The sequence below is a fragment of the Hemitrygon akajei genome, chromosome 18, assembly GCF_048418815.1.
Source record: "Hemitrygon akajei chromosome 18, sHemAka1.3, whole genome shotgun sequence".
In the NCBI taxonomy this organism is placed as follows: domain Eukaryota; kingdom Metazoa; phylum Chordata; class Chondrichthyes; order Myliobatiformes; family Dasyatidae; genus Hemitrygon; species Hemitrygon akajei.
Window position 1 is genome coordinate 51,037,556 of NC_133141.1, and position 13,404 is coordinate 51,050,959.

Here is a 13,404-nt window from a genome sequence, read left to right on the forward strand (position 1 = left end):
TCATAATAAAATAATCCGAACTGTAATTATATCAGTGCGATTTGTATTCATCAAACAGCCCCAAGTTCGTCAAAGAGAAGAGTAAATAATGAATTCAGTTCTCTGGAGTTCCTAAACCTTTCCAGTAATTATGCTGTTTGGAAGACTATACGTAGGCTGTCCAGATTGGACTGCTATTATTATAATCTCAAGCTTTAAAATTACCTATAATTTGCAAAGATGAGCAATTTCTCTATTCAACACATTTTATCCCATCTCTCGATGAGTAAACATGGCCAGTAATAAAGGCTAATTGAGCTGAGAATATAAAGAGGACGCTGATAGCAGAATTAATTCACACTTGGAGCTTTAACCAGAGCTAGCTGCACCGCTGTTGTTAGCTCCATTCCCCACACTTTTACTGAATGTATTTCAATAGGGGGGGGGGGGGGCTGATAAATTGTCATTCTGTCCAGGCTTCAAAATAATTTCCGTGTAAATACCAACCATAGCAGGTAAGCCAAACCCTTCGCTTATCCTTCTCGTATGCTCTGAAACAGATATTTTCTCGACTAGAGTTAAGAGATATAATTATCCTATGTATTCAGTGCATTGGTTAATGAGAGGGAGAGAAGCAGGGATGTCCAGCAGTATTGCAAATCAACATGTTAAGTTTTGGTTTGTGAGTAAAATGTGTGTTCTGCTCACCCCTGTGGTAGTATGTGGTATGTTTTTTTTTTTGCCTCGAAGGCATTCTTAACGTTTGGCAACCTGATTCAACGTGTGATCTTCGTTAATCCCACAATTTTTCTGCACCGATGGTTGATCCGTTAGGGCGCGCATGGGATAGTTTTCTGAAATCTACGGACAGGAGTACCGACTAATTGTTCACATCTCCTAACTGTAGTCCGCCGGGGTCAATGTTGGTGGTGGTGGTGGTGGGTGGGGGGGGGGGGGGGAATGAGCTAATAAGCTACCTTGATTACTTCAGTCAATGCATGTTTTTAAAGTCTAAAATCAATTATGACTTGCCGGTGTCTTCTGCTCCCTTAATACCACTAAAGGTGTACCCGAGTACATAAGCATTATTTGTCCCCTCTTATCAGACAGGTTTGTTGATATATTATTTGCTGATTATTCAAGCGCATGAAAATTACTTACAGGCCTGATGCAGTAGAGGCAGAAACTGAACTGAACTCAGTAGGCAGGTCATTTGAAAATATGCTAACGTTTAAGAGGGGAACTTTTAAGGATAAAGTATTTTGAGATCAGATGTGTCTAACAGAGGGTATTTCGGGTGGTATTTAAAATACATTGGCGTAAAGAGATCTAGCTTTAAAATAAAACTTGTTCGAAACTAGACAGGGATGGTTAAGTAATGATTTTCTCTTGGGATCACTGCTCGCTTTCTATCAACAATCATTTCAGATCTATTGGTAACATTTTTCCTTTGAGATGAGAGGGTGAGGGGGAAATCGGGGAGGGCCGAGGCGTAGGGCTAAAGAAGAGGTGTCTTGTATATTTTTCCTCAAAAAGTTATGGAATGTGAGGAGTTAACATTTATGTGCAGCATTCAGCCGTTTCCTCGATACTGGCTTGTCCGTGGTTACAGTAGCTGCCTATTACCAGGAAACAGACAAATGTATATTCCGTTTAGTAATACATATAAAATGTTACTGCCGCAGCATAAATACCTTTTGTAATGCAGATTTCTTGGTTTGCTTTCTATATCGATCCAAAGTATGTTTCTTTCCCTTTTATCAGTATTTTGTTGATTACAATATACACCTGCAAGTAATTTAGGTAATAACAACTCAAATCTGTGCAACAAAACTGCAGCCGGAGCATCTGCCTGATTTCGCGTTTTTTTTCCACTCGGAATTGTTACATATTAAGCAGTGCATTTAGGCGACCGAAAATTGCTGGTAATTATCTTGATGGAAAGCGCTTTATTCAGGGAGCTACAGTCAAAATTGCTCTAATTACAGCCCCTTTCACACAAGCATAAAAAAATCTTAAAATAGCAGAGAAGTGGGCTTTGCACACGGTTTCCAGTGCAGATGTTACGGGGGGAGGCTTGACATGGGAGCTTTTATGCATTAAAATCTGTAAATACCACTATCTTGTCTTGTAGACTGACTTTGACAAAAAATTGGGAGAGCTAACCGAGGATTTCAATACGTGTTGTAGTTTGCGAGGCATGACAAGTAGAGATCAGAGACACGTGGTAAGTAATACGTTTCTTAATTGGGAATGTTCGACACAGGTGTATCTGTCAGACCTTTGAACAAGGAATATAGATTTATTCTCTTTCAGGTTTTTCTAAAAAAAAAGTGGACCATATTCTTCCGTGCCTAAAGGCTTAAAGGCTGTTAGTTCCGAATCACAATCAGTACATATTACTATTTAATCAATCACTTTTGGCATGGCGGATTTATGTTTACTTGGCTAACTACAAGCTTACTGCAGCAGATTCTTTGTATTCATTAATATTCAGTAAATAAACTCTTAAAAATGATGGCATATGTTTAGTGGTATGTGAAGCTGGGGGTGGTTATCAAATCTGCTATTTCCCATTTTTGAATAGTTTGTATCGACAACGAGTACACACATTAACACTGACCTTCAAACATCAAAATTCACACAATGCTGGACAAAATAACTCACGATCTAGGTATCAATAGGGAAATATTGAATTTGGACTGAAAAGCATAGAGGAATATCAATAAGAAATTGAATACACTTTGGGTCTTTATGATGTGATACTGTTCGCCGGTGACAAAATCGATTGGCCACAGTGGGTAGGATAAAGCACATCAGCCGGAAGTTTTAACAGACGACACGCATTGAACATTGGAAAGACAGGTTATTACCTGCAGTAATTCTACCTGTGACAAGTACTAACTTCCATTTTTTTCTCAATTACATTTTAGGGTCTTAAGATGGTATACGTTACTTTAACGATAATTCTTGAATAGAAATCGTACATATTAAGCTTTCCCCAGCACCGATCCCTATCTCATATACGCCGCGAAAGAAAGCGTTTCTTTGGATTTTTATTTAGTAAGCCGCATCAGCCTCAGATAATGTCGTCATCTTTTGTTTCATCAAAAAAAAAAGAGATGCAACAATCAAGACAAATTTACCATCCTACACTTGATCTAAGTGAACTAATGTTCCCGCAACATCAGTGTAACGCCAGGTCAAAGGCGCGTGAGCCCTCGATTACCATAATCCAAACGATAGCTGCATTTTAAAAGTCCAATGCCTTTTTAATCAGAAAGACAAATTACAACATTTCCAGAAATGCACCAATTCTTCTCGGCAAATTAATATGTAGTCATGCAAAAATAAAATCACCTTTCCTCAACTTTTTAACGTGACCGCAGACATTTTATATAATTTTAAAAATCTAGTAAGCTTCACGTCTATGTTTGACCTCGGGGAAACGTAAGTAAGAAATCGTGTAGGGATGTAGACTGAATGAAATAGTTTGATCAATTACATGCAATCATCTTGCCTTTCCTTTACACATAATTACAGTTAAGTCCACAGTAAGTCGGCATTGCTTTTTTCAAAATAACGCGAACACGCTCCGGTTTCTATTATCCTGAGAAACATACTATTAAATCGAGTAGCCATGTTTATCCGAATCGGGTGTATATAGGATGCTTTGAATGCGTATCACTGATTTACTTAGAATAATGACATAATACATATGCACTATTTACAATTATTTTAATATATACACACACATACTGTGTTCTACCGTTTTGTTCTCCAAGACATCTTTTGCCTCCTTATTGCTTGGATGAGCTAAACATATCCCTTTTATTTCCATACATAGGCTGTATTTCAAATGAGAGTCACGTCCAGTTGTTTCATCGTCTATAACACATTACATTTCATTATTAATTATATAGTTTATCGTGAGGGCATGTGGTGGGGTGGAGGGGGGAGAGGAACAGGAGTGGTGGTAAGGTGAGCATACCTTCTTTGTAATAATTAGATTGATTTGACTCAAAGTAGTGTCTTTAGTTATTTTAAACACCCCGGTCTTGATTTCAATGATTTAAGATCAAACATAATGGATGAAACTAAGCGAAGTAGTGGGTGCAAATTTCTTGTGTTGGCTGAGCTGTTGGATGAGACTAAGCTTTCTTCTATCTAATAGGACAGATATGAAAGTGCTGACAATTATTTTTAATGCTGAAAACATTGGAAAGTTTCTATATTTCCATTAGCATCTGTAAACAGTTAATATTTTTTCCCATAATTTTAAGGATCAAAGCCCAAAACTTTGGTCTGTCTTTCTCTTAAAGCTATTTTCCCAGAATCTAGTATTTCCAATTATTTTAACTATACATATCTTGACAACTGTGTTTGAATTTATCATATTTACTTTTTCATATTTATTATATTCAAAGAACCCCTGAAAATTCTACTAAGATACATTTCAACTAAATGGGTATTTGCAATTTTGTCTAGAAAACCATAATACTTCAAACGGTATGATAATTAAATAGAACATAGTTGATATGGTCTTTATCTTAAGCAGAGAGTGGGCCCTGTCTGTGAACAATTTGAAATGCAGCCTTTGCATTTTATCCAACTAAGAAGGATCTGCATCTTGAAGATGTGTGTTTTTAAACAACATTAAAATCAAGATTAATAGAAGAGCTATAAAATCAGTTCATTGTTTTTTTTTTGCAATTCACAATGTAGATTATAGATTATTCAAACTTCTCCAATAGAATATCAGACATCATACAAAGACTGCATTGCACTCATTAGAGGAGTTTGACTCTATATACCCATTGCATTTCTACAACAAACCTGTTTAAGTATGACTGAAAGCATATAGCCATTGCTATCTAAAAATCAGTCATTTTTTCTGGTACGTAGCTACCACAAATCATGTAACCTTTTTAGTCTAATTGATAGAGAGTCTGTGGGATGTATTGTACTCCTGGTCAGTCACATCATCTGGGGTCTTGGCATGGTGTCCTGGTGGGCTGGTGGGTACCATGACCCAAAACTGTTAATGTAGCTGTTTGGAGGCATAGTGGCACCCTTGTTTGCCATGGCAACGTCCCAGACTGGTGGGATATTAGGTGAACATGGAGACAAAGCAGCAGAGGTGGGCAGATGGTCACCTTCTTGCACACTGGAGCCATGTTTCATCAGTTTCTTGTACTTGGAGCGCTTGTTCTGAAACCAAATTTTCACCTAAAATAAAATAGAAGCACAGGCATTATACTTACTTCACTCATTAAATTCAAGTTGATATTCAGCCCACATAATCCAAAATTGTATAGAAAATGCACTTTTAAGGGATTATTCATGATTCTAAATTCATAAGTGATCTAGCTACATCCACCCCAATATGTTAATATATTTGTAGAAAAAAAAGATATCCTCTAATGTATATGGAAGCCCAATCTAGAAGAGGGGTTTGATACAAAATTTAATTATTTTCCAATGGTCTTGTCAAACCACTGATGCTTGAAAATTCAGACTGATCTACAAAGTAGCCCTTCAGTAAATAATTACAAAATTCACATTTTGAACCTTCTGGAGGAAAATGTATGGACATAGACAAGGAAAGAACATATAACAATGATAGCTTTAATTTGGGTCCAGATTCTCCTGTCTGCATGACAGGCAGATTCCATGGGAAAACAATGAGGAGTTTGATACAAATTGACATACACTCATTAGTAGAAGCAAAAATATACTTTCACTATAGCCTGCAGACTTAGTGATCTTAATCAAACTATAGTTTAGTTTTAAGATACAAATATATAGTTTCATTTAAAAGTTCTATTTGGTATAGAAGTTACAATTTTTATAGGACACTTTTGGCTCTAAATCAATAAGGTTTAGTTTGAAATTAGTTATCTTTTTAGCCAAAGAGACATATGATACAAGGGGTAATATAGTAACTAGACATTTTGCAATCAAAAGTGAGAATTTCCCTTTCTTTTGTAATGAAGACTTTCTCAATTTGTATTTTGCTGCATATTTAAACTCACCTCCTATGTTTTAGATTGAAAACCAAGTTTAAGGATTGTGCTATTTACTCCTCGATTTAGTGTAAAAATGGAAAATACCAGAACCCTCACCTCCCAGAGAGTGATTTTTTTAAAAAAAGTCAGTTAAGTGCTTCAAGTATTTAATTATCAGGATTTTACTCAATATATGCCAGTAATGCCATTTTAGATGATCTTTGCTGCTGTGTTAAAGGGCAATGCTGGTAAACAGCTTATTTGTCCCCTGTAAGAACTGCTTATATATATACAAAATCAGATCAGGCATGGACTTTCAAAGCAGTTTCATTTTTGAAATGCATCCTTAATTTGTCTTTTAAGTATATTTGCATAATGTGTTATATATTTTAAGCGTGCTAATCAACTTCAGCATTTCTTTATGATGGCTAAGTAGTAAATACTTGTGGTTTGCACCCAGTGTCAATCTCATTGTGCATATGGCCACACAACATTCGCAATATATTTCAGCAAATTGGTTAAAGCTCCAACAGTTACTGAAATTTGAAAGATTATAATGCCGTTTATTAGCATTTGTACATCTTAACTATTGCTTCCAATAAAGTTTTCTGTAGACGATTTGAAGATTCCGAAATTAGAGTATTTAATCTTTAAGACAAACGTGTCCTTATTTAGATAATTCTATGGTTACTTTAATTGGGATTAATATGCCCATTTTAATTAACCAAAGTGTTATGGCATTGCATTGCGATTAATTCTAAACATGCATATTAAATTATGTTTTGAAATCTGACTTTTAAGAACTTCGAACTTCCTTGGTAGAGATTCCCATTTTTAGAAACAGAACCCAGGGATCTTTTCTTGAGTAACACGTATTCGGGATGATTATTAACATTCACGGGAACTTGAAATCCTTGTGTGATCAACTTAATTTTAATGCGCGAATTTTGGTAAATCCTTTTCAATTGAAAACACTGGGAATGCCCGAAAAAGTAAAAGGTAGAAACGAAGAAGTTCGCGCTGCGTGAGAGTGCAGCAAGTTATACCTACAATTTTCTAAGAATACCCAAGTAATTTATACGACCTTAGAACAATTCAGTAACATGAAAATTGATAAATGCATAAAATCTTGGAGATTTGCCCAGAATATTTGTTAACTTGATTCACATAATTGAGAGCTTGCGGTACGTATAACGTGCATGACGATAATGAATTGGCTTACCATGCGGCGATGAAAAATGTTTTCTTCCGTGTGCTCCGACTACCTGTGACTTCACGCGCATTTCCTTCATGCACTGCACTGCCAGTTTTGAAATACACTAAATTCCGGTTTATTGGGCCATCGATTAAGCGGGCAGCCGCTTATTTCGGAAAACTCGAACAAAAACTTAAGAAAATAGCCGGGATTTCTTTCATTTATTTGGGACTCTATGCCGCTTAATTGGGGCAAGAGACTGTTGCCGAACAGTTTCTTACTAGCGTCAGTCGCGTGCGCTTGCGTGGCTGTGAGACAACACCGTGCTTTGAGCGAACAATTTTTAAATAGCGTCAGTTGCGTGTGTTTCTGTTCAAAAAGCAGCGAATTTTGTCACTGATAGTTGGCGAGAAATAAGCAGTAAAACAACTCAGAATTGTTTTGCTCACTGCAGTTTCAAGCATTCAGGCTTGAAGATGCCAGAAACGGTCGGGAGTGAAAATGAAACTCTTTCACTACTTTAACAAGTTAAACTACGAAGAATTTGAAGGTATTAATAATCATCTTGAATGTTACAATGAAAAATGAAGATTTAGAGGATGTAATCGTTGAAAGCATTGTATGAAGGCAGTCCATTATCTGCATTAGGTTTCTGTGCTGATTTTGTTCATCTGCAATCAAAAGAACGCGACACGGACGAATTCCTCGGTCGGTAAGTATTAGGAACTAGCAGTTTTCTAGTACTGCAGTAGTACTGATAGTATTTTAATTTGTTCTGGATTTCATTTCAATGCATAATGTTACCCAGTTTGTCTTTTTAATACATTTTAACTATTTCCATGACATTTCGGCTAATTGGGGCAGCCGCTTAGTTGAGCCAAATGTCCTGGCCCCGTTGTGTCCCAATTAATCGGAATCCACTGGATTTGCGAGTCTTAGTTATTACTAGCCACCACTTTTAATTTATTATATTTAGCAATTAAAATGCGGATATTGAAAGAAAATGCCAAGCTAATATGCCCCTATTTGGGAAATGAAAAGGTTATATTCTCGTCGTCAAGCGTTTCGTGCACCATGGCTGCACTCACTACTCGTGTTTTAAACAGTTAACTTATGAGCAAAAAGTAACCGATCTACTTGGGCCTTTACTTTCTGTACTTCAACTGATTAATAGTGACAGATCAAATAAAAAGATAAAGAAACTGCAGAAAGTAGCGTCACAATAAATATACTATAATTGGCCTCTGCCATTTTATTGGGCAGTGGTAGATTGCTTTGGTATAACCACATTCAACTTGCACTTTTAAAAGACACACCGAGATTGAAAATTTAATTTGCATTCCAGTTGAGTGTAAAATTTCGGCTTTAAATTGAGATCACACACGAATACCAAGGGTCCCACGCCTATTGCTGTAAATTCGAAGTCATTGTTAGTTATGCAAATTCAATGCATGTTTTAACTAAAGTGCCAAATTCAACTGCACCAAGGTGTTGAAGTTTAAGAATAAAAACTGACCTAGGTAAATCTGAATATGTTTTCAAGCGCGCGTGTGCGTGCGCGCTTTCCTACAAGAACAAAGAGATTGCATTTTCTTTAAGAGGACCCCCACATTTTCAAGAGGGGTGAATTTGTTCTGGCCGGCACCCTACCTGAGTCTGGGTGAGTCCCAGAGAGGCTGCCAATTCTGCTCTCTCTGGCAATGCCAAATACTGCGTCTGCTGGAAGCGATGATTCAGAGCCTGCAGTTGTAAGCTCGAATAAATGGTCCTCGGTTTTCGGATCTTTTTCCCTTTCCCGTTCAATCGGATTTCTCCATTTTCGATTACAGTCGACTTCTCGTGTTCTTGGAGGGAAATTGGAAACACTGAACCTTAGGTACATTACATCTTTGAATCACGACCACCTCTCCTTTACTTCCCCTGTCCCAACAGGTTGAATCAGACTACCTTGAAATGGTAATTCCCCGAATATAAAAGCTAGCGCAGCAATGCGGATTATTATAGGGAGAAAAATACGCTTAACTCTGCTAGATTAGAACAGGATCAGAATCAGGTTTAATATCACTGGCATATGTCGTGAAATTTGTTATTTTGCGGCAGCAGTGCATTGCAATACATAATAAAAAATATAGATTACAATAAGAAACAAATTAAATTAAGTAAGTGGTGCAAAAAGAGAGCAAAACACAGGACGCGCTGCAGGAGCTCGATTGTATGACTACACTCTGATATGGTTTACTCACAAATATACACAAAAGGGTCAAATTTCAAGATTCTTCACGCCAGTAACATTTTGCTCGAGAGCATTACAGCAATTCACCGCAATCGGTCAGAATTTAATTTACCAATTTTCCCCAACAAAGTGGACCTCTCGCCAAACAATGGACTATTTCGCCGTAGCGTCAGTCAATTGCTGAGACCTTGGGCAGGAGACAGAACTATGAACGAACTACTGATTTTTTTTCCCTCAGCATTAAATTTGCTTAATTGCGCGTGTCTATTTAAAGAACGCAATTAAAGCCTTTTTTTATGAATATACAAATAATGTCATCATAGAGGCCTCTCAAAATCCGGCATCGCGATTCTAAAAAGTGGGCTGACTCAATAACAGAATGGCGATGGAAGCACGGTATAAACCGATGTATATTACAATGGGGACCCGCGTCTGAACGGTTCTTACCTGTGTCTTCTAACCTGGTGTGACCCAAAGTGCTGCTGTTCTGGTATGGCATGTACGGATTAGGTGCATGATTGCTAACTGGGCTTGGGTACGGGTAACCCAGCGATCTGCCATACGAAGAGGCGCCTGAGTAAGAACCATCGTGCTGAGAATGTCCGCTCGAGTGCAAGCCGTGCACCGGATAGTGTCCATGGGACATGCCAGGGGATGACTGCTGAGCTGGATGTCCAAACTCCAGAAAGGCCGACTTGGATGAGTCTGGTGCTAACAGACCGTCAGCCATCGCGGTCATAGTCATCATTAACGAGGAAGTGCACGGGACTGACTAGGAATTACCAGCCTGCAGGAAATTGACATGGAATTGACGCGCAACATGAAACTGACACAGAGGCTGATCGCCAACTAAATCCAAGCGTCTTCTCCTCAATTTTCCAAGTAGAGGTGATTTCCCCACTTGTACGCTGCGTGAAAAAAAGAGGGTTAAGTTGAGAGAATTCCCCGTGAAATTCAGGAAAACTTCTGGATTTGCATGGCTGCTTCATGCATATGGATCTGATATGCAAACGTATCCAATTGGCTGTCTCCTGCCTTGTGATTGGACAAAGGGCGTATTACATCACTAGCCCGGCGGCGATCCTAATTAACTTTAATTAGAATCAGTTAATGAAAGCTACATTTCCATCAGCGAACAACCCATCCGAAATAATCAGCAGACAATTTCATAAACACGTTATAACATGCTATGAAACTGTTTTATGCGTACAACGATGGCTTGGCCTGAAAAGCCGGTAAACAAATATTAAGTGAATATCAGAAATGTAGCAATCATCCGAACGCAGCTTTGCAACCGCAAATTAACGTCCTTTTCCCCTCTGAAAAAAGAAACGGATCGTAAATGAGTAAAATACGTATACGGGAGGAATACTGAGCGGCCGCTTTAAGAACCCCTCGTGTGCTTAAAATGCCATCCTGACTCGATCTACAACACTCGGGAAACAAAAGTTCACTCAGCACTGTTTATGATGGAATGTACTGCACGCGTTATTTAAGGCAATATTTAGAAAAATACGCTTTAAATTATATCTCAATCTGTCTCTCTATATTGTTTAAACCAGGTGAGGATTCCTTACAATTTATTAAAAAAACTGACAGGCGCAAAAAAAAACTTCGTATTTTTAAAGTGTGATTCGGGACATTTACCTTCTACTTTATCCCTTAATTATACCTGGTCTCTTCCGCTATCTGCTAATCAATGCGGCGATTTAAATGACATTCTCATGTGATACCCACTTCAACTATAAACGTCTTAGTCCTGTCACAAACGGCGAGTTGTCTGGCGCTGTCACTGCTGTCTTTCGAGTTTGGTGCGGCTCGGTGCATCAGGTATTTGTCACATTAGGGAAAATGCCTGCATTGATCATTTTACTGACCGTTAACTGAATATTGAATGGATCATTTCCAGGAACTGTTAAAGTCAACGTCATTTACTAATTTCTGCGTTTTTATCTCTATGTTCATACCACGTTGGGCGTGTCATTAAGTTACCGAATGTTCGTGTATGTATTAAGAAGGCTACTGAACAAAAAATGTTCAATCTGATTATAACTGGCTGATAATATTGCCAAGGTGACGGGGGCGGGGATTATACACAAATGAAAATGATATTTGCACAAAGGATGAACGAAATGTCAATGCGTTGTTTGAAAACATAAAATACATTTTATTTTATATACACGCGTCAGTAGGAGATGATGGATAGGGTATGGTTGTGACAGCAGTGGGTGACGGCTGGGAATGAATGAAGGAGCTACCTAGCCTCCGTACACCTAAATAGGGGGTTCAAAGGTGTTGGGAAACATGTGGAGAGTCTGAGATTTTCTTTGTTTTGCTCTGCATGTTAACCTTGGAGTGGAACACGCGAGAAAGAAATCCGATCCGATCCTTTCTCTTTGACAGTTATAATATAAAATGCTCTAACAATCTTTACAATTCATAGACAATACAAAAAGGCGGCAATTGCATTTATTTTTCACTTTTTAAAAAAACATTGCTTAAATTGCCAGTCTGAACACACTGAGGCATCGAGTGATACTCAAGTTCTGAAAAAAGAATTACATAATTCTAAATCAAGTTGCAGCCTGACGCAGATTCAGGGTCTACTCTTTATACCTTGCCGCCTGTGAAAGCTAGCATTGCCGAGCAGAATATTTAATTCCTATTTCCCTTGCTTGGGGTAGAATGAACCAGCCGAAAGGTGATTAAAAACGCTTGCAGCCGACCTCTCTTTTTCATTTTACTTTCTATTGCCCTGTGTTTTGATCATCTCATGCGTAGATTCAAACTATTTAGAATACAGCCTTCTTTTGATTAACATTGGCAGATATTTTCTGGAATCTCAAAATGCATTAAATGCGGAACGAGCGCATGCCCAGCAAGGACAGGTGAACAAGCTCGAGTTTTAATGTGCAAACCGAAGCCACTTATTTTTTTAACTCCTGTTCTCATATATCTCAAGTTTGTCGAGATTTTCAACGCTGTTTTCAAATTGGTTTGTAAAATAAAGGAACGCTGCGGGATGTAGTCAGTATTTAACAATTTTTGCCTTCCAGCGGTCCGTAATTATTCCTAAGCTGAGCAGTATGAATAACCCACTCTTTGTGAGGAGCTCGTTCCGTTTCGTACGTTTGTTTTCTCCTGCTGGGAAGATGATTTGCAGCCTTCCAAATGTAACTGACGGCCATTCAAAGCCCGGGAAAAGAAAGGGGTTTCATCTAGAAAAGATAGGAGTGAGCTATTAAATAGTTAATTATACAACAGGTGCAGCTAGTTTACGAACATTGCGGATAATTTTCGCTATTTTGTTTCCTTACAATTTTTATCCAAAATATAAAGCGCTCAGCTCGAAGCGAATTGAAATCTGAAATATTGCTTATCTCAAATCTAAAGCCTAATGACTGGGAATGCACGCTTAAATCAAAGCAAATGATTGTTAACATAAAAAGTAGCTTTAAAAACAGAATAACCAGGATAAAATTCAGGATTTTTGCATTGATGCAGTGTGCTAACCAAAATATAGCAATTAATGAGTATTCAGAAGCGACGCCAGCTTCCTGTTTACACAAGTGTACTCTGTTGACCATCCTCTGATTTGCAGTTAAACCTTGTCCCGCTTGCTCAGGATTAAAAAAACTCTCTTTGGACCCTTGCTATGTTATATAAGCCACGTGTCACCTTTTTAATAGTTTTTGCAAAGGTTTTGCTCGAATCTAGGTTAAATGTTAACAAGCACTTTGCAGATATTACTACCCTATGCTTCATTCTGCATTCACCTCTGACGGTGTGTGCATTTAGTCTGTGTTTATAGATATTTAAACTAGGGATGCATATTTTAATCTATGTGTAAAGTGAACTGAGCTGTTTGAGAGTTTCGTCGTTTAGAAACATTGAACTGAATATCATCTGTAAATAAAGTTGTCATTATCTCCTGTGTAATGTTAATAATGCTCCTCTAATCTGAGTAAACACAGACAAATGTATATACC

General features: G+C 37.9%; 1 protein-coding gene and 1 long non-coding RNA gene across 3 annotated transcripts in view; one reads left to right on the forward strand and one right to left on the reverse strand.

Annotated features, from left to right (window-relative positions):
- The first annotated feature begins 271 nt into the window (after positions 1-271).
- The window catches only part of LOC140741602 (uncharacterized), a 55,242-nt gene continuing 42,109 nt past the window's right edge, over positions 272-13,404 (forward strand). Inside the window, exons 1-2 of the long non-coding RNA XR_012102091.1 lie at positions 272-494; positions 2,114-2,206. This is a non-coding gene — a long non-coding RNA (uncharacterized lncRNA). The remainder of the gene's footprint in view (positions 495-2,113; positions 2,207-13,404) is intronic.
- Positions 3,701-10,403, reverse strand: dlx4b (distal-less homeobox 4b). 2 transcript variants are annotated; one of them, XM_073071667.1, is made up of 3 exons: positions 9,863-10,403; positions 8,833-9,026; positions 3,701-5,208 (listed from the first exon to the last, which is right to left on the reverse strand). In XM_073071667.1, exons 1-3 carry the CDS (start codon positions 10,161-10,163, stop codon positions 4,957-4,959), a joined length of 747 nt encoding a protein of 248 aa, XP_072927768.1. In that variant the 5' UTR covers positions 10,164-10,403; the 3' UTR covers positions 3,701-4,956. The 2 variants fall into 2 exon arrangements, with proteins under 2 accessions (XP_072927768.1, XP_072927769.1); XM_073071668.1 differs by lacking the exon at positions 8,833-9,026 and having other exon boundaries at positions 4,999-5,208.

Coding starts and splice junctions, on each gene's coding strand:
- dlx4b (XM_073071667.1), bottom strand. CDS start 10,163: ATGATGACTATGACCGCGATGGCTGACGGTCTGTTAGCACCAGACTCA. Junction 9,027..9,862: donor CACCAGGTTAGAAGACACAG/GTAAGAACCGTT, acceptor TTTCCCTCCAAG/AACACGAGAAGTCGACTGTA. Junction 5,209..8,832: donor TGGGACTCACCCAGACTCAG/GTAGGGTGCCGG, acceptor ATTTTATTTTAG/GTGAAAATTTGGTTTCAGAA.